Source organism: Oncorhynchus gorbuscha, unplaced genomic scaffold, assembly GCF_021184085.1.
Source record: "Oncorhynchus gorbuscha isolate QuinsamMale2020 ecotype Even-year unplaced genomic scaffold, OgorEven_v1.0 Un_scaffold_551, whole genome shotgun sequence".
Lineage (NCBI taxonomy): Eukaryota > Metazoa > Chordata > Actinopteri > Salmoniformes > Salmonidae > Oncorhynchus > Oncorhynchus gorbuscha.
In genome coordinates this window covers 497,803-522,627 of record NW_025745380.1, presented here as the reverse complement: position 1 = coordinate 522,627, position 24,825 = coordinate 497,803, and the positions used below count along the sequence as shown (strand labels likewise).

The 24,825-nt window shown below is 47.2% G+C and overlaps 1 protein-coding gene across 1 annotated transcript in view; it reads left to right on the top strand.

Annotated features, from left to right (window-relative positions):
• LOC124018610 (transmembrane channel-like protein 5) overlaps window positions 1-19,442 on the top strand; it is a 43,293-nt gene extending 23,851 nt beyond the window's left edge. The window contains exons 14-21 of the mRNA XM_046333951.1: window positions 1,580-1,677; window positions 6,848-6,937; window positions 7,826-7,901; window positions 11,688-11,818; window positions 17,168-17,341; window positions 18,391-18,469; window positions 18,626-18,703; window positions 18,972-19,442. Coding sequence (XP_046189907.1) covers window positions 1,580-1,677; window positions 6,848-6,937; window positions 7,826-7,901; window positions 11,688-11,818; window positions 17,168-17,341; window positions 18,391-18,469; window positions 18,626-18,703; window positions 18,972-19,442 — 1,197 coding nt within the window. The remainder of the gene's footprint in view (window positions 1-1,579; window positions 1,678-6,847; window positions 6,938-7,825; window positions 7,902-11,687; window positions 11,819-17,167; window positions 17,342-18,390; window positions 18,470-18,625; window positions 18,704-18,971) is intronic.
• The last annotated feature ends 5,383 nt before the right edge of the window (window positions 19,443-24,825 follow it).

Sequence of the window (24,825 nt, the reverse complement as noted above, 5' to 3'; positions counted from 1 at the left end):
CACTACTTTAGACCAGAGCCCTATTCCCTATATAGTGTACTACTATAGACCAGAGCCCTATTCCCTATATAGTGCACTACTTTAGACCAGAGCCCTATTCCCTATATAGTGTACTACTATAGACCAGAGCCCTATTCCCTATATAGTGCACTACTTTAGACCAGAGCCCTATTCCCTATATAGTGCACTACTTTAGACCAGAGCCCTATTCCCTATATAGTGCACTACTTTAGACCAGAGCCCTATTCCCTATATAGTGCACTACTTTAGACCAGAGCCCTATTCCCTATATAGTGCACTACTTTAGACCAGAGCCCTATTCCCTATATAGTGCACTACTTTAGACCAGAGCCCTATTCCCTATATAGTGCACTACTTTAGACCAGAGCCCTATTCCCTATATAGTGGTACTATTATAGACCAGAGCCCTATTCCCTATATAGTGGTACTACTATAGACCAGAGCCCTATTCCCTATATAGTGCACTACTTTAGACCAGAGCCCTATTCCCTGTATAGTGCACTACTTTAGACCAGAGCCCTATTCCCTATATAGTGCACTACTTTAGACCAGAACCCTATTCCCTATATAGTGGTACTACTATAGACCAGAACCCTATTCCCTATATAGTGGTACTATTATAGACCAGAGCCCTATTCCCTATATAGTGGTACTATTATAGACCAGAGCCCTATTCCCTATATAGTGGTACTACTATAGACCAGAGCCCTATTCCCTATATAGTGGTACTACTATAGACCAGAGCCCTTTTCCCTATATAGTGCACTACTTTAGACCAGAGCCCTATTCCCTGTATAGTGCACTACTTTAGACAAGAGCCCTATTCCCTATATAGTGCACTACTTTAGACCAGAGCCCTATTCCCTATATAGTACACTACTTTAGACCAGAGCCGTATTCCCTGTATAGTACACTACTTTAGACCAGAGCCCTATTCCCTATATAGTGCACTACTTTAGACCAGAGCCCTATTCCCTATATAGTACACTACTTTAGACCAGAGCCGTATTCCCTATATAGTGGTACTACTTTAGACCAGAGCCCTATTCCCTGTATAGTACACTACTTTAGACCAGAGCCCTATTCCCTATATAGTGGTACTACTTTAGACCAGAGCCCTATTCCCTGTATAGTGCACTACTTTAGACCAGAGCCATATTCCCTATATAGTGGTACTACTATAGACCAGAGCCCTATTCCCTATATAGTGGTACTACTATAGACCAGAGCCCTATTCCCTATATAGTGGTACTACTATAGACCAGAGCCCTATTCCCTGTATAGTACACTACTTTAGACCAGAGCCCTATTCCCCGTGTAGTGCAGTACTTTAGACCAGAGCCCTATTCCCTATATAGTGGTACTACTATAGACCAGAGCCCTATTCCCCGTGTAGTGCACTACTTTAGACCAGAGCCCTATTCCCTATATAGTGCACTACTTTAGACCAGAGCCCTATTCCCTATATAGTGGTACTACTTTAGACCAGAGCCCTATTCCCTGTATAGTACACCACTTTAGACCAGGGTGTGTGCTTGTGTGTCTGTCTGTCCTACAGTGCTGGGAGTCGTATGTTGGTCAGGATGTGTACCGGCTGGTCATAGTGGACTTCATCTTCTGTCTGCTGGGATCCTTCTGTGGAGAATACCTCTACAAGTACAGCTGTCTTTACTATACTATACTATATTACTGGACTATACTATATTACTATACTGTGGAGAATACCTCTGCAAGTACAGCTGTCTTTACTATATTATACTATATTACTATATTACTATATTATACTATATTACTATACTGTGGAGAATACCTCTGCAAGTACAGCTGTCTTTACTATATTATACTATATTACTATATTACTATATTATACTATATTACTATACTGTGGAGAATACCTCTACAAGTACAGCTGTCTTTACTATACTATACTATATTACTATATTATACTATATTACTATACTGGGGAGAATACCTATGCAAGTACAGCTGTCTTTACTATACTATACTATCCTATACTATATTACTATACTGTGGAGAATACCTCTGCAAGTACAGCTGTCTTTACTATACTATACTATCCTATACTATATTACTATACTGTGGAGAATACCTCTGCAAGTACAGCTGTCTTTACTATATTATACTATATTACTATATTACTATATTATACTATATTACTATACTGTGGAGAATACCTCTGCAAGTACAGCTGTCTTTACTATACTATACTATATTACTAGACTGTGGAGAATACCTCTGCAAGTACAGCTGTCTTTACTATACTATACTATACTATATTACTATAGTGTGGAGAATACCTCTACAAGTACAGCTGTCTTTACTATACTATACTATATTACTAGACTGTGGAGAATACCTCTACAAGTACAGCTGTCTTTACTATATTATACTATATTACTATATTATACTATATTACTATACTGTGGAGAATACCTCTACAAGTACAGCTGTCTTTACTATACTATACTATATACTATATTACTAGACTGTGGATAATACCTCTGCAAGTACAGCTGTCTTTACTATATTATACTATATTACTATATTATACTATATTACTATATTATACTATATTACTATACTGTGGAGAATACCTCTGCAAGTACAGCTGTCTTTACTATACTATACTATATTACTATATTGTGGAGAATACCTCTACAAGTACAGCTGTCTTTACTATACAATACTATATTACTATACTATATTACTATACTGTGGAGAATACCTCTACAAGTACAGCTGTCTTTACTATACTATACTATATTACTATATTGTGGAGGATACCTCTACAAGTACAGCTGTCTTTACTATACTATATACTATATTACTATACTGTGGAGAATACCTCTACAAGTACAGCTGTCTTTACTATACTATACTATACTATATTACTATACTGTGGAGGATACCTCTACAAGTACAGCTGTCTTTACTATACTATACTATACTATACTGTGGAGAATACCTCTACAAGTACAGCTGTCTTTACTATACTATACTATACTATACTGTGGAGAATACCTCTACAAGTACAGCTGTCTTTACTATACTATATTACTATACTGTGGAGAATACCTCTACAAGTACAGCTGTCTTTACTATACTATACTATACTATACTATATTACTATACTGTGGAGAATACCTCTACAAGTACAGCTGTCTTTACTATACTATACTATATTACTATATTATACTATATTACTATACTGGGGAGAATACCTATGCAAGTACAGCTGTCTTTACTATACTATACTATCCTATACTATATTACTATACTGTGGAGAATACCTCTGCAAGTACAGCTGTCTTTACTATACTATACTATCCTATACTATATTACTATACTGTGGAGAATACCTCTGCAAGTACAGCTGTCTTTACTATACTATACTATCCTATACTATATTACTATTCTGTGGAGAATACCTCTGCAAGTACAGCTGTCTTTACTATATTATACTATATTACTATATTACTATATTATACTATATTACTATACTGTGGAGAATACCTCTGCAAGTACAGCTGTCTTTACTATACTATACTATACTATACTATATTACTAGACTGTGGAGAATACCTCTGCAAGTACAGCTGTCTTTACTATACTATACTATACTATACTATATTACTATAGTGTGGAGAATACCTCTACAAGTACAGCTGTCTTTACTATACTATACTATATTACTAGACTGTGGAGAATACCTCTACAAGTACAGCTGTCTTTACTATATTATACTATATTACTATATTATACTATATTACTATACTGTGGAGAATACCTCTACAAGTACAGCTGTCTTTACTATACTATACTATATACTATATTACTAGACTGTGGATAATACCTCTGCAAGTACAGCTGTCTTTACTATATTATACTATATTACTATATTATACTATATTACTATATTATACTATATTACTATACTGTGGAGAATACCTCTGCAAGTACAGCTGTCTTTACTATATTATACTATATTACTATATTACTATATTATACTATATTACTATACTGGGGAGAATACCTCTACAAGTACAGCTGTCTTTACTGTATTATACTATATTACTATACTGTGGAGAATACCTCTACAAGTACAGCTGTCTTTACTATATTATACTATATTACTATACTGTGGAGAATACCTCTACAAGTACAGCTGTCTTTACTATATTATACTATATTACTATATTATACAAAATTACTATATTGGGGAGAATACCTCTACAAGTACAGCTGTCCATACTATAATATACTATATTACTAGACTGTGGAGAACACCTCTACAAGTACAGCTGTCTTTACTATATTATACTATATTACTGTATTATACTATATTACTATACTGTGGAGAATACCTCTACAAGTACAGCTGTCTTTACTATACTATACTATATTACTATATTGTGGAGAATACCTCTACAAGTACAGCTGTCTTTACTATACTATACTATATTACTATACTATATTACTATACTGTGGAGAATACCTCTACAAGTACAGCTGTCTTTACTATACTATACTATACTATATTACTATACTGTGGAGAATACCTCTACAAGTACAGCTGTCTTTACTATACTATATACTATATTACTATACTGTGGAGAATACCTCTACAAGTACAGCTGTCTTTACTATACTATACTATACTATATTACTATACTGTGGAGGATACCTCTACAAGTACAGCTGTCTTTACTATACTATACTATACTATACTATACTAGAATATTACAAGTACAGCTGTCTTTACTATACTATACTATACTATACTGTGGAGAATACTTTACTATACAGCTGTCTTTACTATACTATACTATACTATATTACTATATTGTGGAGAATACCTCTACAAGTACAGCTGTCTTTACTATACTATACTATACTACTATACTGTGGAGAATACCTCTACAAGTACAGCTGTCTTTACTATGCTATATTACTATACTATACTATATTACTATACTGTGGAGAATACCTCTACAAGTACAGCTGTCTTTACTATACTATATTACTATACTATACTATATTACTATACTGTGGAGAATACCTCTACAAGTACAGCTGTCTTTACTATGCTATATTATACTATACTATACTATACTGTGGAGAATACCTCTACAAGTACAGCTGTCTTTACTATGCTACATTATACTATACTATACTATACTGTGGAGAATACCTCTACAAGTACAGCGGTCTTTACTATACTATACTATACTATACTATACTATACTGTGGAGAATACCTCTACAAGTACAGCGGTCTTTACTATACTATACTATACTATACTACTATACTATACTATACTATACTATACTGTGGAGAATACCTCTAGAAGTACAGCGGTCTTTACTATACTATACTATACTATACTGTGGAGAATACCTCTAGAAGTACAGTACTTATATTGAAGCTGAGATGATCAACACCGACCACTTATCACAGTCATTTTGCTGATATGGTTCATTACGATAAGTAGCCTTTAGTAGAGAAATGTGAAGTTTGAAATAATTTTGCTAATGTGGATGACTGTTAATTGATGGCTACGACAGTCAGACTAGTAGTAGTAGTTTTTAAAGGGCAATTAAATACCAACTGTGGCGCACATCAATGTTATAGCTAGTATTGTACTGTATACACTGAGTGTACAAAACATTAAGAACACCTTCCTAATATTGAGTTGCACCTCCTTTTGCCCTCAGAACAGCCTCAATTCGTTGGGGTTTGGACTCTACAAGGTGTTGAAAGTGCTGGCCCATGTTGACTCCAATGCTTCCCACAGTTGTGGTGTTCTACAGGGATGCTGGCCCATGTTGACTCTACAAGGTGTTGAAAGTGTTCCACAGGGATGCTGGCTCATGTTGACTCTACAAGGTGTTGAAAGTGTTCCACAGGGATGCTGGCCCATGTTGACTCTACAAGGTGTTGAAAGCGTTCCACAGGGATGCTGGCCCATGTTGACTCTACAAGGTGTTGAAAGCGTTCCACAGGGATGCTGGTCCATGTTGACTCTACAAGGAGTTGAAAGCGTTCCACAGGGATGCTGGCCCATGTTGACTCTACAAGGTGTTGAAAGCGTTCCACAGGGATGCTGGCCCATGTTGACTCTACAAGGTGTTGAAAGCGTTCCACAGGGATGCTGGCCCATGTTGACTCTACAAGGTGTTGAAAGTGTTCCACAGGGATGCTGGTCCATGTTGACTCTACAAGGTGTTGAAAGCTGCCCCACAGGGATGCTGGCCCATGTTGACTCTACAAGGTGTTGAAAGTGTTCCACAGGGATACTGGCCCATGTTGACTCCAATGTCTCCCACAGTTGTGTCCAGTTGTCTGGATGTCATTTGGGTGGTGGACCATTCTTGATACACACAGGAAACTGTTGAGTGTGAAAAACCCAACAACGTTGCAGTTCTTGACACAAACCGGTGTGTCTGGTACCTACTACCATACACCCTCTGAATGGCACACAGACACAATCCATGTCTCTATTGTCTCAAGGCTTAAAAATCCTCCTTTAACCAGGTCTCCTCCCCTTCATCTACACTGATTGAAGTGGATTTAACAAGTGACATCAATAAGGGATCATATCTTTCACCTGGATTCCCCTGGTCAGTCTGTGTCATGGAAAGAGCAGGTGTTCATAATGTTTTGTCAACTCAGTGTCTTATCCTCTCCTCTACAAGTATGCCCTGTGGTTATTCCATGTTTAGTATATTTACAAGAAATACACTTATATAGATAGTTTAGTATTTAACTCCAACATGGACTCAAGCACACCTGTTGTTGTCTTTAGTGTGATTGCCACCAGGTGTGTTGTGAAGCCGGCAGAGTTTGACGTGGTCAGGAACGTTCTAGATCTGATCAACGCTCAGACCCTGGCCTGGTACAGTAACCTATAGTCCTACCCACTCTGCTTCTCTAGTAACCTATAGTCCTACCCACTCTGCTTCTCTAGTAACCTATAGTCCTACCCACTCTGCTTCTCTAGTAACCTATATCTATACCCACTCTGCTTCTCTAGTAACCTATAGTCCTACCCACTCTACTTCTCTAGTAACCTATATATATACCCTCTCTGCTTCTCTAGTAACCTATATCTACACCCTCTCTGCCTCTCTAGTAACCTATATCTACACCCTCTCTGCCTCTCTAGTAACCTATATCTCTACCCTCTCTGCTTCTCTAGTAACCTATATCTACACCCTCTCCGCCTCTCTAGTAACCTATATCTATACCCTCTCTGCCTCTCTAGTAACCTATATATCTATACCCACTCTGCCTCTCTAGTAACCTATATCTATATAATCGATTAGCATGCCCACCATTTTCGTCAGTTAAACATGACAAACTGAACACAGTATGTATGCATTAACGTATCATGATACAATATTATAGTGAGGCAACATATGAGGTGTGAATGGCAAACTTTTCACAGCAAAATGGATGTACATTTTTCAAAATATATTAGAATAGCAGACTGATCACATGACCAATATCTGAGCTCTGATTGGAGTAGTCCTAAAATTGCACACTAGGTGGCGCAGCTGATAAAAATTCCCCATGCTGGCAACATTGGCCAAAAAAATGCTAGTATATCATTAGCTTGAGACTGTCTTAATGTTGCTCTGCCTGCCTGCCTGCCTGCCTGCCTGCCTGCCTGCCTGTCTGTGTATCTGTCTGCCTGTCTGTGTATCTGTCTGCCTCGGTCTGTCTGCCTCTCTCTGTCTGCCTGTCGGTCTGTCTGCCTCTCTCTGTCTCTCTCCCTCTCCAGGATAGGGGTGTACTTCTCTCCTCTCCTCCCTGTCGTTCAGCTCATCAAACTCTTCCTAATCTTCCACCTAAAGAAGGTAGAGCCCTGGAGAAAAGTAGTGCACTAATAGTGAATACTAGGGTTCCATTGTAATACTAGGGTTCCATTGTAATACTAGGGTTCCATTGTAATACTAGGGTTCCATTGTAATACTAGGGTTCCATTGGAATACTAGGGTTCCATTGGAATACTAGGGTTCCATTGGAATACTAGGGTTCCATTGTAATACTAGGGTTCCATTGTAATACTAGGGTTCCATTGGAATACTAGGGTTCCATTGGAATACTAGGGTTCCATTGGAATACTAGGGTTCCATTTTAATACTAGGGTTCCATTGTAATACTAGGGTTCCATTGTAATACTAGGGTTCCATTGTAATACTAGGGTTCCATTGTGATACTAGGATTCCGTTGTGATACTAGGGTTCCGTTGTAATACTAGGGTTCCGTTGGAATACTAGGGTTCCGTTGTAATACTAGGGTTCCGTTGTAATACTAGGGTTCCATTGTAATACTAGGGTTCCATTGTAATACTAGGGTGCCATTTGAGATGTAGACTCAGACTCCTCCCTCCCTCTCTCCCTCCTCCTTCCTCCCTCCCTCTCTCTCCCCTCCCTCTCTCCCTCCCTCCCTTTCTCCTCTCTCCTCTCTCCTCCCTCCCTACCTCTCTCTCTCCTCCCTCCTCCTCCCTCCCTCTCTCCCCCCTCCTCTCTCCCTACATCTCTCTCCCCCTCCTCCTTCTCTCCCCCTCCTCCCTCCCTACCTCTCTCTACCCCTCCTCCCTCCTCTCCCCCCTCCTCCCCCTCCCTACCTCCCTCCCTACCTCTCCTCCCTCCCTCTCTCCCTCCCTCTCCCTCCCTCTCTCCCCCTCCTCTCCTCCCTACCTCTCTCTCCCCTCCTCGCTCTCTCCCCCTCCCTCGCTCTCCCCCTCCTCCCTCTCTCCTCCCTCCCTCCCTACCTCTCTCTCCTCCTCCCTACCTCCCTCCTCCTCTCCCCCTCCTCTCTCCTCCCTACCTCTCTCTCCCCTCCTCGCTCTCTCCCCCTCCTCCCTCTCTCCTCCCTCCCTCCCTACCTCTCTCTCCTCCCTCCTACCTCTCTCCTCCTCCCTCCCTCCTCTCTCTCCCCTCCTCCTCTCCCCCTCCTCCCTCTCTCCCTCCCTCCTACCTCTCTCCCCCTTCTCTCTCTCCCCCTCCTCCCTCTCTCTCCTCCCTCCTACCTCTCTCCTCCCTCCCTACCTCTCTCTCCTCCCTCCCTACCTCTCTCTCCCCCTCAACTCTCTCTCCCCCTCCAACCCCTCTCTCCTCCCTCCCTCCCTACCTCTCTCCTCCCTCCTACCTCTCCCTCCCTCCTCTCTCCTCCCGCCTCCTCCCTCCCCCCTCCCTCTCTCTCCCCCTCCCCTCCCTCTCTCCCCCTCCCTCCCTCTCTCCCCCTCCTCCCTCTCTCCCCCTCCTCCCTCCTCCCCCTCCTCCCTCCTCTCTCCTCCCTACCTCTCTCTCCCCTCCTCCCTCTCTCCTCCCTCTCCTCCCTCCCTACCTCTCTCTCCCTCCCTCTCTCCTCCCTCCCTACCTCTCTCTCCCCCTCCTCTCTCCTCCCTACCTCTCTCTCCCCTCCTCCCTCCCTACCTCTCCCCCTCCTCCCTCTCCCTCCCTCCCTACCTCTCCCCCTCCTCCCTCCTCTCTCCTCCCTACCTCTCTCTCCCCCTGCTCCCTCTCTCTCCCTCCCTCCCTACCTCTCCTCTCCTCCCTCCCTACCTCTCTCCTCCCTCCCTACCTCTCTCCCCCCCCTCCTCCCTCTCTCCTCCCTCTCTCTCCCTCCCCCCTCTCTCCCCCTCCTCTCCTCCCTCCTCCTCTCCCCCTCCTCCCTCTCTCCTCCCTCCCCCTCCTCCTCTCTCTCCCCCTGCTCCCTCTCTCCCCCTCCTCCCTCTCTCCCCCTCCTCCTCTCTCCTCCCCCTCCTCCCTCTCTCCCCCTCCTCCCTCTCTCCTCCCTCCTCCCTCTCTCCTCCCTACCTCTCTCCCCCCTCCTCCCTCTCTCTCCTCCCTCCCTCCCTCCCTCTCCTCCTCCCTCCTCCTCTCTCCTCCCTCCCTCCTCCCCCTACCTCTCTCTCCCCCTGCTCCCTCTCTCCTCCCCTCCCTACCTCTCTCCCTCCCTCCCTCCCTCTCTCCTCCCTCCCTACCTCTCTCCCCCTCCTCCCTCTCTCCTCCCTCTCTCCTCCCTCCCTCCCTCTCTCCCCCCCCTCTCCTCCTCTCTCCCCCTCCTACCTCTCTCCTCCCCCTGCTCCCTCTCTCCCCCTCCTCCCTCTCTCCCCCCCTACCTCTCTCCTCCCCCCCTGCTCCCTATCTCCCCTCCTCCTCCCTCTCTCCCTCCCCTCCTCCCTCTCTCCCCCCTCCTCCCTCTCTCCTCCCTACCTCTCTCCCCCTCCTCCCTCTCTCCTCCCTCCCTCCCTCTCTCCCCCTCCTACTCTCCTCTCTCCCCCTCCCTCTCTCCTCCCCCCCTGCTCCCTCTCTCCCCCTCCCTCCCTCTCTCCCCCCCTCCCACCTCTCTCCCCCCCTCCCCTCCTACCTCTCTCTCTCCTCCTCCCTCTCTCCTCCCTACCCTCCCCTCCTCCCTCTCTCCTCCCTACCTCTCTCCCTCCTCCTACCTCTCTCCCCCCCCTCCTCCTCTCTCCTCCCTCCCTCCCTCGCTCCCTCCCTATCTCCCCTCCTCCCTCCCTCTCTCCCCCTCCTCCCTCTCTCCCCCTCCTCCCTCTCTCCCCCTCCCTCCTCTCCCCCTCCTCCCTCTCTCCCCCTCCTCCCTCTCTCCTCCCTCCTCCCTCCCTCCCCTCTCCCCCCTCCTCCTCCCCTCTCTCCTCCCCTCTCTCCTCCCTCCTCCCTCTCCCTCCCTCCTCCTCTCTCCCCTCCTCCTCCCTCTCTCTCCCCCTCCTCCCTCTCTCCTCCTCCCTCTCTCCCCCTCCTCCCTCTCTCCTCCCTCCTACCTCTCTCCCCCCTCCCTCTCTCCCCCTCCTCCCTCTCTCCCCTCCTACCTCTCTCTCCTCCCTCCTCCTCTCTCTCCCTCTCTCCCCCTCTCTCCTCCCTTCTACCTCTCTCTCTCCCCCCTCCTCCCTCCTCTCCTCCTCCCTCTCCCCCTCCTCCCTCTCTCCCCCCTCCTACCTCTCTCCTCCCTCCCTCTCCCCTCCTCCCTCTCTCCCCTCCTCCCTCTCTCCCCCCTCCTCCCTCTCTCCCCCTCCTCCCTCTCTCCCCCTCCTACCTCTCTCTCCCTCCTCCCTCTCTCTCCCCTCCTCCCTCTCTCTCTCCCTCCTCCCTCTCTCCCCCTCCTCCCTCTCTCCTCCCTCTCTCCCTCCTCCCTCTCTCCCCTCCTACCTCTCTCCCCCTCCTACCTCTCTCTCTCCTCCCTCCTACCTCTCTCTCCCTCCTCCCCTCTCTCCCCCTCCTCCTCCCTCTCTCCCCCTCCTCCCCCTCTCCTCCCTCCTACCTCTCTCCTCCCCCTCCTCCTCCTCCTCCCTCCCTCCCTCCCTCCCTCCCCCCTCCTCCCTCTCTCCCCCTCCTCCCTCCTCCTCCCTCCTCCCTCCTACCTCTCTCCTCCCTCCTCCTCTCCCTCCCTCTCTCCTCCCTCCTCTCCTCTCTCCCCTCCTCCCTACCTCTCTCCCCCTCCTCCCTCTCTCCCCCTCCTCCCTCTCTCTCCCCCCTCCTCCCCCCCCTCCTCCCTCTCTCCCCCCTCCCCCTCTCCCCCTCCCTCTCTCCCCCTCCTCCCTCTCTCCCCCTCCTCCCTCTCTCCTCCCTACCTTTCTCCCCCTCCTCCCTCTCTCCCCCCTCCTCCCTCTCTCCTAGACCAGCATAAGGAGCTGCCATCCTCCCAGCTCCTGGAGTAGGGTGGGTCAGATGCAGACCCTCTTCATCTCCCTCCTCTTCCTCCCCTGTTACCTGGGGACTCTGGCCCTGCTGGCATACACACTCTGGAGGTACACACACACACACACACACACACACACACACACACACACACACACACACACACACACACACACACACACACACACACACACACACACACACACACACACACACACACACACACACACACACACACACTCACAATCAACACAATGCTTTTTATAAAGCCCTTTTACATCAGCAGAGTGCTTCTACAGAAACCCAGCCTAAAACCACAAACAGCAAGCGATGCAGATGTAGATGATCAGTTACTGCCTTTTTGCTTGGTAGGGCAGTATACTCTGCTTTGTCTCAGGGTAGTAAGTTAGTGGTCTGTTGATATCCCTTTGGTGGTGTGGGGGCTGTGCTTTGGCAAAGTAGGTGGGGCTAGTTGGCCCCGTCCAGGGGTTACCACGACCCTCCCCTGTCTCAGTCTCCAGTGTCTATTCTGTAATAGTCTATGTGCCGGGGGGTCAGCCTGTCCTATCTGGTGTAATTCTCCTGTCTTATCTGGTGTTCCGTGTGATGGTAGGGCAGTATAGTCCACGAAGATCTCCCCCACCACAGAAGTCCCAGAGGGCGCAAAACTGGATAGGAAGATCCCGGATCCCGTCAGGGACTCAACCCACTCACTCCTACAGCGTGGCATGACGGGATGCACCCTCCTAGGGAGGGCATGGGAGAGTGAGAGCGAGCCAGTGACTCAGCCTCCGTAATAGGGTCAGAGACAGAGGAACTTAGTGGAGTGAGGGGAGCCGCCAGGCGGAAAACGCAAGGATGGTTGGTCACTCCAGTGCCTTGCCGTTTACCTTCACACCCCCTGGGCCAGACTGCACTCAATCATAGGACCTACTGAAGAGATGAGTCTTCAGTAAAGACTTACAAGGCTGAGATCGAGTCTTCATCTCTCACATGGACAGGCAGACCGTTCCATAAAAATGTCGCTCTATAGGAGAAAGGCCTTGCTTCCAGCTGGTTGCTTAGGAATTCTAGGGACAATAAGGAGTCCTTGTGACCGTAGCGTACGTGTAGATACAGTATGTACCACAGGACTAACTCTGAGAGAGGGGTAGGAGTAAGTCCTGTAATGCTTTGTAGGTTAGCGGTAAAACCTTGAAATCAGCCCGAGCCTTAACAGGAAGCCAGTGTAGAGTCTAGCACTGGTGTAATATGATTGGTGGGATATGATTGGTGTAATATGATTGGTGTGATATGATTGGTGTGATATGATTGGTGGGATATGATTGGTGTGATATGATTGGTGTGATATGATTGGTGTGATATGATTGGTGTGATATGATTGGTGTGATATGATTGGTGTAATATGATTGGTGTAATATGATTGGTGTAATATGATTGGTGTGATATGATTGGTGTGATATGATTGGTGGAATATGATTGGTGGAATATGATTGGTGTGATATGATTGGTGTGATATGATTGGTGTGATATGATTGGTGGAATATGATTGGTGTAATATGATTGGTGTGATATGATTGGTGTGATATGATTGGTGGAATATGATTGGTGGAATATGATTGGTGGAATATGATTGGTGGAATATGATTGGTGTGATATGATTGGTGTGATATGATTGGTGGAATATGATTGGTGGTATATGATTGGTGGTATATGATTGGTGTGATATGATTGGTGGAATATGATTGGTGGGATATGATTGGTGGAATATGATTGGTGTGATATGATTGGTGGAATATGATTGGTGTGATATGATTGGTGTGATATGATTGGTGGAATATGATTGGTGGGATATGATTGGTGGGATATGATTGGTGGGATATGATTGGTGTGATATGATTGGTGTAATAGATCTAGAGATCTAACATCTCTGTTTTGTCGAAGATTAAAAGTACCAAAATTGCCGCCATCCATTTCCTTATGTCTGAAGCACAGGCTTTGGGGTTGGCAATTATGTGGCTTCACCATGTTTCATTGAAATCTATAGCTGTACGTCGTCCACATATAGCAGTGAAAGTTGACATTGTGTTTCCGTTATGACATCACCAAGAGGTATCATATATAGTGAAAACCATAGTGGTCCTAGAACGGAACCTTGGGGAACACCGAACGTCCGAAGACAAACCGTCCACTGAGACGAACTGATATCTTTCTGACAGATAAGAACTTGTCCGTGTGGACCATTTATGGTTTCCAATCCCCCCCCCCCCCCCCCCCAAAAAAATGTGGTGATTGATGGTGTTGAAAGCGGCACTAAGGTCTAGGAGCACAAGGACAGAAGCAGAGGCTCGGTCTGACGCCATTAAAAGGTAATTTACAACCTTCGTAAGTGTGGTCTCAGTACTATGATGGGGGTCTAAAACCAGACTGGAACGTTTCGTATACATGATTTGTTTTCAGGACGGCGGTGAGTTGCTGAGAAACAGCTTTTTCTAGCGTTTTTGACAGGAACGGGAGATTAGACAGACTGATAGTTATTTTCATTTATCAGGTCACGGTTTGGCTTTTTCAGAAGACGTGTTATTACTGCCACTTTCAGTGAGTTTGGTTCATCTGGAGGATCGGGAGCCATTTATTATGTTGAACATAGGAGGTCCAAGCACAGGAAGTACAGTGAGCTCCAAAAGCATTGGGACAGCGACCATTTTGCTTGTTGTTGTGGCTCTGTACTCCAACACTTTTGGATTTGAAACGGTACAACGACTATGAGGTTAAAGTGCAGACTGTCAGCTTTAATTTGAGGGTATTTTCATCCATATTGGGTGACCCGTTTAGATATTACAGCACTTCTTGTACATAGTCCTCACATTTTAAGGGACCAAAAGTATTGGGGCAAATTCACTTAGTTTAGTAGTAGTTTAAAGTTGAGTATTTGGTCCCATATTTCTAGCACACAGTGACTACATCAACCTTGTGACTCTACAAACTGGTTGGTTGTATTTGCTGTTTGTTTTGGTTGTGTCAGATGATTTGGTGCCCAATAGAAATGAAGGGTAACTAATGTAGTGTCATTTTGGAGTCACTTTTATTGTAAATAAGAATAGATGATGTTTCTAAACACTTCTACATTAATGTTGGTGCTACCGTGAATGAATCGTGAATTAATGAATGAATATTGAATGATGATGAGTGAGAAAGTTAGATGTTCAAATATCACAACGCCAGGACATTAACCACTCACCATTACAATAACAGGGTTAGCATTTTTGGGGGGTAGTGATATCTGTGCATCTGTAACTTTCTCACACCGACTGTAGACCAGTGGATAGACACACACTAACCCTACCTGTCCTGTCTCTGTCCCCAGTCTCCCTCCCTCTAGTGTGTGTGGTCCTTTCCAGGGCCAGGGCTGGGTGATGCAGACTGTAGACACACACTAACCCTACCTGTCCTGTCTCTGTCCCCAGTCTCCCTCCCTCTAGTGTGTGTGGTCCGTTCCAGGACCAGGGCTGGGTGATGCAGACTGTAGACACACACTAACCCTACCTGTCCTGTCTCTGTCCCCAGTCTCCCTCCCTCTAGTGTGTGTGGTCCGTTCCAGGACCAGGGCTGGGTGATGCAGACTGTAGACACACACTAACCCTACCTGTCCTGTCTCTGTCCCCAGTCTCCCTCCCTCTAGTGTGTGTGGTCCGTTCCAGGACCAGGGCTGGGTGATGCAGACTGTAGACACACACTAACCCTACCTGTCCTGTCTCTGTCCCCAGTCTCCTCCCTCTAGTGTGTGTGGTCCGTTCCAGGGCCAGGGCTGGGTGATGCAGACTGTAGACACACACTAACCCTACCTGTCCTGTCTCTGTCCCCAGTCTCCCTCCCTCTAGTGTGTGTGGTCCGTTCCAGGGCCAGGGCTGGGTGATGCAGACTGTAGACACACACTAACCCTACCTGTCCTGTCTCTGTCCCCAGTCTCCCTCCCTCTAGTGTGTGTGGTCCGTTCCAGGGCCAGGGCTGGGTGATGCAGACTGTAGACACACACTAACCCTACCTGTCCTGTCTCTGTCCCCAGTCTCCTCCCTCTAGTGTGTGTGGTCCGTTCCAGGGCCAGGGCTGGGTGATGCAGACTGTAGACACACACTAACCCTACCTGTCCTGTCTCTGTCCCCAGTCTCCCTCCCTCTAGTGTGTGTGGTCCGTTCCAGGACCAGGGCTGGGTGATGCAGACTGTAGACACACACTAACCCTACCTGTCCTGTCTCTGTCCCCAGTCTCCTCCCTCTAGTGTGTGTGGTCCGTTCCAGGGCCAGGGCTGGGTGATGCAGACTGTAGACACACACTAACCCTACCTGTCCTGTCTCTGTCCCCAGTCTCCTCCCTCTAGTGTGTGTGGTCCGTTCCAGGGCCAGGGCTGGGTGATGCAGACTGTAGACACACACTAACCCTACCTGTCCTGTCTCTGTCCCCAGTCTCCCTCCCTCTAGTGTGTGTGGTCCGTTCCAGGGCCAGGGCTGGGTGATGCAGACTGTAGACACACACTAACCCTACCTGTCCTGTCTCTGTCCCCAGTCTCCCTCCCTCTAGTGTGTGTGGTCCGTTCCAGGGCCAGGGCTGGGTGATGCAGACTGTAGACACACACTAACCCTACCTGTCCTGTCTCTGTCCCCAGTCTCCCTCCCTCTAGTGTGTGTGGTCCGTTCCAGGGCCAGGGCTGGGTGATGCAGACTGTAGACACACACTAACCCTACCTGTCCTGTCTCTGTCCCCAGTCTCCCTCCCTCTAGTGTGTGTGGTCCGTTCCAGGGCCAGGGCTGGGTGATGCAGACTGTAGACACACACTAACCCTACCTGTCCTGTCTCTGTCCCCAGTCTCCCTCCCTCTAGTGTGTGTGGTCCGTTCCAGGGCCAGGGCTGGGTGATGCAGACTGTAGACACACACTAACCCTACCTGTCCTGTCTCTGTCCCCAGTCTCCCTCCCTCTAGTGTATGTGGTCCGTTCCAGGGCCAGGGCTGGGTGATGCAGACTGTAGACACACACTAACCCTACCTGTCCTGTCTCTGTCCCCAGTCTCCCTCCCTCTAGTGTGTGTGGTCCGTTCCAGGGCCAGGGCTGGGTGATGCAGACTGTAGACACACACTAACCCTACCTGTCCTGTCTCTGTCCCCAGTCTCCTCCCTCTAGTGTGTGTGGTCCGTTCCAGGGCCAGGGCTGGGTGATGCAGACTGTAGACACACACTAACCCTACCTGTCCTGTCTCTGTCCCCAGTCTCCTCCCTCTAGTGTGTGTGGTCCGTTCCAGGGCCAGGGCTGGGTGATGCAGACTGTAGACACACACTAACCCTACCTGTCCTGTCTCTGTCCCCAGTCTCCCTCCCTCTAGTGTGTGGTCCGTTCCAGGGCCAGGGCTGGGTGATGCAGACTGTAGACACACACTAACCCTACCTGTCCTGTCTCTGTCCCCAGTCTCCCTCCCTCTAGTGTGTGTGGTCCGTTCCAGGGCCAGGGCTGGGTGATGCAGACTGTAGACCGGTGGCTAGCCTCCGTTCAGGCCTCTCAGCCCCACTCTGCCTGGCTGGCTTGGATCATCAACGTTATACACAGTCAAGTCCTCTACTGCCTCCTAACACTCATAGTACTGTGAGTAGCTGTATACACACACACACCTCTCCTATGTCCAGTCCTGGTACAGTATGTTACTGTGTGTGTAGCGGTTTTATCCTCCCATGAAATAAAGAACAGAAGCTAAGGCTACTAGCTCTGACTGATGTACTGACAATGACAGTGTGGTTGCTATAGCTAGCCTAGCTCCTAGCTATCTGATAACTACTCTATTGAGGGATAATGTACTATGACAGTGTGGTTGATATAGCTAGCCTAGCTCCTAGCTATCTGATAACTATCTGATAACTACTCTATTGAGAGATAATGTACTATGACAGTGTGGTTGCTATAGCTAGCCTAGCTCCTAGCTATCTGATAACTACTCTATTGAGGGATAATGTACTATGACAGTGTGGTTGATATAGCTAGCCTAGCTCCTAGCTATCTGATAACTACTCTATTGAGAGTAGCGGGGCGGCAGCGTAGCCTAGTGGTTAGAGCGTTGGACTAGTAACCGGAAGGTTGCGAGTTCAAACCCCCGAGCTGACAAGGTACAAATCTGTCGTTCTGCCCCTGAACAGGCAGTTAACCCACTGTTCCCAGTCCGTCATTGAAAATAAGAATGTGTTCTTAACTGACTTGCCTGGTTAAATAAAGGTAAAATTGAAAATAAAAAAAAAAAATTACTATGACAGTGTGGTTGATATAGCTAGCCTAGCTCCTAGCTAGCTCCTAGCCTAGCTCCTAGCCTAGCTCCTAGCCTAGCTCCTAGCCTAGCTCCTAGCCTAGCTCCTAGCCTAGCTCCTAGCCTAGCTCTAGCCTAGCTCCTAGCCTAGCTCCTAGCCTAGCTCCTAGCCTAGCTCCTAGCTATGTTAAGATGGATTCTTTGACTGTAGCTCTGAATAAGAATGTCAGGTAAATGACTAAAATATAAAAATATGCCTTTACTTCCTGTACGGTGGTGATGTACTTCCTGTGGCAGGTGACTCGGGGTCGTAAACGTCTCATCAAACGTCTCATCATGTCTCTTCCTGTACGGTGGTGATGTACTTCCTGTGGCAGGTGACTCATGTCTCTTCCTGTAGGGTGGTGATGTACTTCCTGTGGCAGGTGACTCAGGGTCGTAAACGTCTCATCATGTCTCTACGGGAACAGATCGTCAACGTGAGGCATTCCTACACATACATACACTGAAGCACACACACTCACCTCTCTTCCTCAGTGTTTCCTCTCTCCCCTTCCTCCCTCTCTCTTCCTCTCTTCCCTGTCTAATCCATCCATTTCTCTCCTCCTCCTGTGTCTCTCTCTCTCTGGTGTTAGGAGGGGAAGGACAAGGCCTTTCTCCTCAGGAGGTTACAGTGTCTACAGAGACAGGGAGCAGGCAGACCTAGACCACAGGTTAGTACTATAACCCCATAGGATTCTGGTCTAAAGTAGTGCACTATAAAGGGATTAGGGTGCCATTTATGATGCAGTCTTGTTGTAGATAAGATGACAGACAGACAGACAGACAGACAGACAGACAGACAGACAGACAGACAGACAGACAGACAGACAGACAGACAGACAGACAGACAGACAGACAGACAGACAGACAGACAGACAGACAGACACACAGACACACAGACAGATAGATATATATGAAGACCGTCTGTTTCCCCTATAGGTGCACTTCGAGGAGGAGAAACCGACCAGGCCAGAGTCAGGGCAGCTTAGAGAAGAAACACGCCCTCCTCCCTCCTTCCAACACCCACCCCCCACGGAGGCCTCCTCCGTGTTCATTCGGCCTCCCTGGGACAGCTCCCCCAGGCTAGGTAGAGCCCAGCCCCCCAGTCCCCGTGGTGGAGGCAGCCCCAGAGGCAGCCCCAGAGGCAGCCCTGGTCGCGGCCGGACCCCAGCCAGCAGGCAGGCATGCTGGGTAGAGGAGCGACCAGCCCCTCCCCCTCCAGATCCACTATGGCCAGTCAGGGGTAGAGGATGGCTTCAGGGAAGGCCCCACGGGGGGCCCAGATTGGAGCCGCTGCCTGCCCGCGAGGTACCCGTCCTGCCTGGGTCGGTGCCTGAGAGCGCCCCCCTTCCCCCACGGAGACCTGGGTCCAGCAGAGCAGAGGTGAACCAGGGACAACATCAGTCCTAGCTAGACTCAGAGAGAGGATAGGAGCCTGATAGGAGCCAAATGTAGTGCACTATGTAGGGAATAGGGTGCCATAGAGCTCTGGTCTAATGTAGTGCACTATGTAGGGAATAGAGTGTTGTCCCAGAAGAAGATTTAAGTGTTAGTTAGTTGAGATAAAGGGAGTTGTTATATTGTGTGTTGTCTTTTTGATGAATATAACAAAGGTTTAAGTGCTAGTTAGTTAGTTGTGATAAAGGTAGGTGATCTTTATGTTGAGTTGTGTTGAGTTGTTGAGTTATGTTGAGTTGTTGATATGCTGAGTTATGTTGAGTTATGTTGAGTTATGTTGAGATGTTGAGATGCTGAGTTATGTTGAGATGTTGAGATGCTGAGTTATGTTGAGATGTTGAGTTATGTTGAGTTATGTTGAGATGCTGAGTTATGTTGAGATGCTGAGTTATGTTGAGTTATGTTGAGATGCTGAGTTATGTTGAGATGCTGAGTTATGTTGAGTTATGTTGAGATGCTGAGTTATGTTGAGATGTTGAGATGCTGAGTTATGTTGAGATGCTGAGTTATGTTGAGATGTTGAGATGCTGAGTTATGTTGAGTTATGTTGAGATGCTGAGTTATGTTGAGATGTTGAGATGCTGAGTTATGTTGAGATGTTGAGATGCTGAGTTATGTTGAGATGCTGAGTTATGTTGAGATGTTGAGATGCTGAGTTATGTTGAGTTGTTGAGATGCTGAGTTATGTTCATATAATGAGTATGTTGATATGTTAGTAGGGTGTTGATTCTTTTTGAGTCTTATTCTGTATCAGTTGATTTTGAATTAAATTATTTGTCATCTGTAAATAACATGTTTGAGTCAGTCAGTCAGTGGCCGTGTCTGAAATTTGTCATGCCTACTACCAGGGTAGTATGGCTGCTGGAGGACTGGCGTGCCTACTACCAGGGTAGTATTGCTGCTGGAGGACTGATGTGCCTACTACCAGGGTAGTATTGCAGCTGGAGGACTGGCGTGCCTACTACCAGGGTAGTATTGCTGCTGGAGGACTGGCGTGCCTACTACCAGGGTAGTATTGCTGCTGGAGGACTGGCGTGCCTAATACCAGGGTAGTATTGCTGCTGGAGGACTGATGTGCCTACTACCAGGGTAGTATTGCAGCTGGAGGACTGGCGTGCCTAATACCAGGGTAGTATTGCTGCTGGAGGACTGGCGTGCCTACTACCAGGGTAGTAATTGCTGCTGGAGGACTGGCGTGCCTACTACCAGGGTAGTAATTGCTGCTGGAGGACTGGCGTGCCTACTACCAGGGTAGTATTGCTGCTGGAGGACTGGCATGCCTACTACCAGGGTAGTATTGCTGCTGGAGGACTGGCGTGCCTACTACCAGGGTAGTATGGCTGCTGGAGGACTGGCGTGCCTAATACCAGGGTAGTATTGCTGCTGGAGGACTGGCGTGCCTAATACCAGGGTAGTATTGCTGCTGGAGGACTGGCGTGCCTACTACCAGGGTAGTATGGCTGCTGGAGGACTGGCGTGCCTACTACCAGGGTAGTATTGCTGCTGGAGGACTGGCGTGCCTACTACCAGGGTAGTATTGCTGCTGGAGGACTGGCGTGCCTACTACCAGGGTAGTATTGCAGCTGGAGGACTGGCGTGCCTAATACCAGGGTAGTATTGCAGCTGGAGGACTGGCGTGCCTACTACCAGGGTAGTATTGCTGCTGGAGGACTGGCGTGCCTACTACCAGGGTAGTCATCACACCAATCAGATCGAGGATCTAAATTCACCGTGTGTCTGCCTTGATGTTCATAATACCCACAACAATATTTGACCAGTTGGTTACGGTGACACTTCTGCCAAGGACACCCAACTCAGAGTGGCCACAGCAAAGCCCAGGGAGCCTGATCCTCTCTGGAAGTTGCTGTAGCCCTGTTTGGGATATTTAGCCAACACTAGAGCCTGTAGCTCTGCTTGGGATGTTTAGCCAACACTAGAGCCTGTAGCCCTGTTTGGGATATTTAGCCAACACTAGAGCCTGTAGCTCTGCTTGGGATATTTAGCCAACACTAGAGCCTGTAGCTCTGCTTGGGATATTTAGCCAACACTAGAGCCTGTAGCCCTGTTTGGGATATTTAGCCAACACTAGAGCCTGTAGCCCTGCTTGGGATATTTAGCCAACACTAGAGCCTGTAGCTCTGTTTGGGATATTTAGCCAACAATAGAGCCTGTAGCCCTGCTTGGGATATTTGGCCAACACTAGAGCCTGTAGCTCTGTTTGGGATATTTAGCCAACAATAGAGCCTGTAGCCCTGCATGGGATATTTAGCCAACACTAGAGCCTGTAGCTCTGCTTGGGATATTTAGCCAACACTATAGCCTGTAGCCCTGCTTGGGATATTTAGCCAACACTAGAGCCTGTAGCTCTGCTTGGGATATTTAGCCAACACTAGAGCCTGTAGCCCTGCTTGGGATATTTAACCAACACTAGAGCCTGTAGCTCTGTTTGGGATATTTAGCCAACACTAGAGCCTGTAGCCCTGCTTGGGATATTTAGCCAACACTAGAGCCTGTAGCTCTGTTTGGGATATTTAGCCAACACTAGAGCCTGTAGCCCTGCTTGGGATATTTAGCCAACACTAGAGCCTATAGCTCTGCTTGGGATATTTAGCCAACACTAGAGCCTGTAGCTCTGCTTGGGATATTTAGCCAATACTAGAGCCTGTAGCTCTGCTTGGGATATTTAGCCAACACTAGAGCCTGTAGCTCTGCTTGGGATATTTAGCCAACACTTGAGCCTGTAGCTCTACTTGGGATATTTAGCCAACACTAGAGCCTGTAGCTCTGCCTGGGATATTTAGCCAACACTAGAGCCTGTAGCTCTGTTTGGGATATTTAGCCAACACTAGAGACCGTAGCCCTGCTTGGGATATTTAGCCAACACTAGAGCCTGTAGCTCTGCTTGGGATATTTAGCCAACACTAGAGCCTGTAGCCCTGCTTGGGATATTTAGCCAACACTAGAGCCTGTAGCTCTGCTTGGGATATTTAGCCAACACTAGAGCCTGTAGCTCTGCTTGGGATATTTAGCCAACACTAGAGCCTGTAGCTCTGCTTGGGATATTTAGCCAACACTAGAGCCTGTAGCCCTGCTTGGGATATTTAGCCAACACTAGAGCCTGTAGCTCTGCTTGGGATATTTAGCCAAAACTAGAGCCTGTAGCTCTGTTTGGGATATTTAGTCAACACTAGAGCCTGTAGCTCTGTTTGGGATATTTAGCCAACACTAGAGCCTGTAGCCCTGCTTGGGATATTTAGCCAACACTAGAGCCTGTAGCTCTGCTTGGGATATTTAGCCAACACTAGAGCCTGTAGCTCTGCTTGGGATATTTAGCCAACACTAGAGCCTGTAGCTCTGCTTGGGATATTTAGCCAACACTAGAGCCTGTAGCTCTGCTTGGGATATTTAGCCAACACTAGAGCCCCTGTAGCTCTGCTTAGGATATTTAGCCAACACTAGAGCCTGTAGCTCTGCTTGGGATATTTAGCCAACACTAGAGCCTGTAGCTCTGCTTGGGATATTTAGCCAACACTAGAGCCTGTAGCCCTGCTTGGGATATTTAGCCAACACTAGAGCCTGTAGCTCTGCTTAGGATATTTAGCCAACATTAGAGCCTGTAGCCCTGTTTGGGATATTTAGCCAACACTAGAGCCTGTAGCTCTGCTTGGGATATTTAGCCAACACTAGAGCCTGTAGCCCTGTTTGGGATATTTAGCCAACACTAGAGCCTGTAGCTCTGCTTGGGATATTTAGCCAACACTAGAGCCTGTAGCTCTGCTTGGGATATTTAGCCAACACTAGAGCCTGTAGCTCTGCTTGGGATATTTAGCCAACACTAGAGCCTGTAGCCCTGTTTGGGATATTTAGCCAACACTAGAGCCTGTAGCTCTGCTTGGGATATTTAGCCAACACTGGCTATTGGTTGAGACGCAGGGCCCGTTCTAGCTTGGTATGTCAGGGTGGGAAATTGGAAATGTGAATCGTGCCAAGTTGGAGGTAAGGGTAGCCTAGTGGTTAGAGCGTTGGTCTATTAACCGAAAGGTTGCAAGTTCGAATCCCTGAGCTGACAAGGTACAAATCTGTCGTTCTGCCCCTGAACAGGCAGTTAACCCACTGTTCCTAGGCCAGTTAACCCACTGTTCCTAGGCCAGTTAACCCACTGTTCCTAGGCTGTCATTGAAAATAAGAATTTGTTCTTAACTGACTTGCCTGGTTAAATAGGTAAAATAAAATAAAAAGTTCTAGTATGTTGAGATTCGTGAATACGCCACACCAATAGATTGATTTTTATGTCTGTTTTAAAACTAATTTCCTTCAGTTCTACTTAGTAATGATGTATATCCACTACTTGGTTAATTAATTTGATAGCGTGTATAATCTATGCAAATAAATTATATGAATTGATAGTCCACATCTGTTTTCTTTTATTCCGTAACAGGATACATTTTAACAATCTATTCAAGTCAATCAAATCAAAGTCTATTTATGATATAGAATACATGACACAATACAATGAAATGTCTACTAGCAACTAAAGCTCTCCTCGCAAACAGTGCAATGATATGAAGCTGTATGTATTTGTTTTTCCATTAGGCTGTAGCCTACTAATAGCTATACCATCTAGTCATAGGCCTATTAGATTATACTGCAAATTATTGTTTGTTCCTGAACTGGCCGAATGGCTGAGCTATCCTCCAGTTATCCTTCAGTTATCCTTCAGTCATCCTTCAGTTATCCTTCAGCTATCCTTCAGCCATCCCTCAGCCATCCCTCAGCCATCCCTCAGCCATCCTTCAGCCATCCTTCAGCCATCCCTCAGCCATCCTTCAGCCATCCTTCAGTCATCCTTCAGCTATCCTCCAGTTATCCTTCAGCCATCCTTCAGTTATCAGTCAGTTATCAGTCAGCTATCCTTCAGTTATCAGTCAGCTATCCTTCAGCTATCCTTCAGTTATCAGTCAGCTATCCTTCAGTTATCAGTCAGCTATCCTTCAGCTATCCTTCAGTTATCAGTCAGCTATCCTTCAGCCATCCTTCAGTTATCCTTCAGTTATCAGTCAGCTATCCTTCAGTTATCAGTCAGCTATCCTTCAGTTATCAGTCAGCTATCCTTCAGCCATCCTTCAGTTATCCTTCAGTTATCATTCAGCCATCCTTCAGACATCCTTCAGCCATCCTTCAGACATCCTTCAGCCATCCTTCAGCACCACAAGTTGGTTCAACAACTTTAACATCGTTGAGCTATTCTGGCGCTGTCGTTTTAGAACCAGGAAGGGCGCTCCAATCCTTTAAAATAACCCTCATCGAGATCTGTTGCCTTCCCCTATAATAGTCC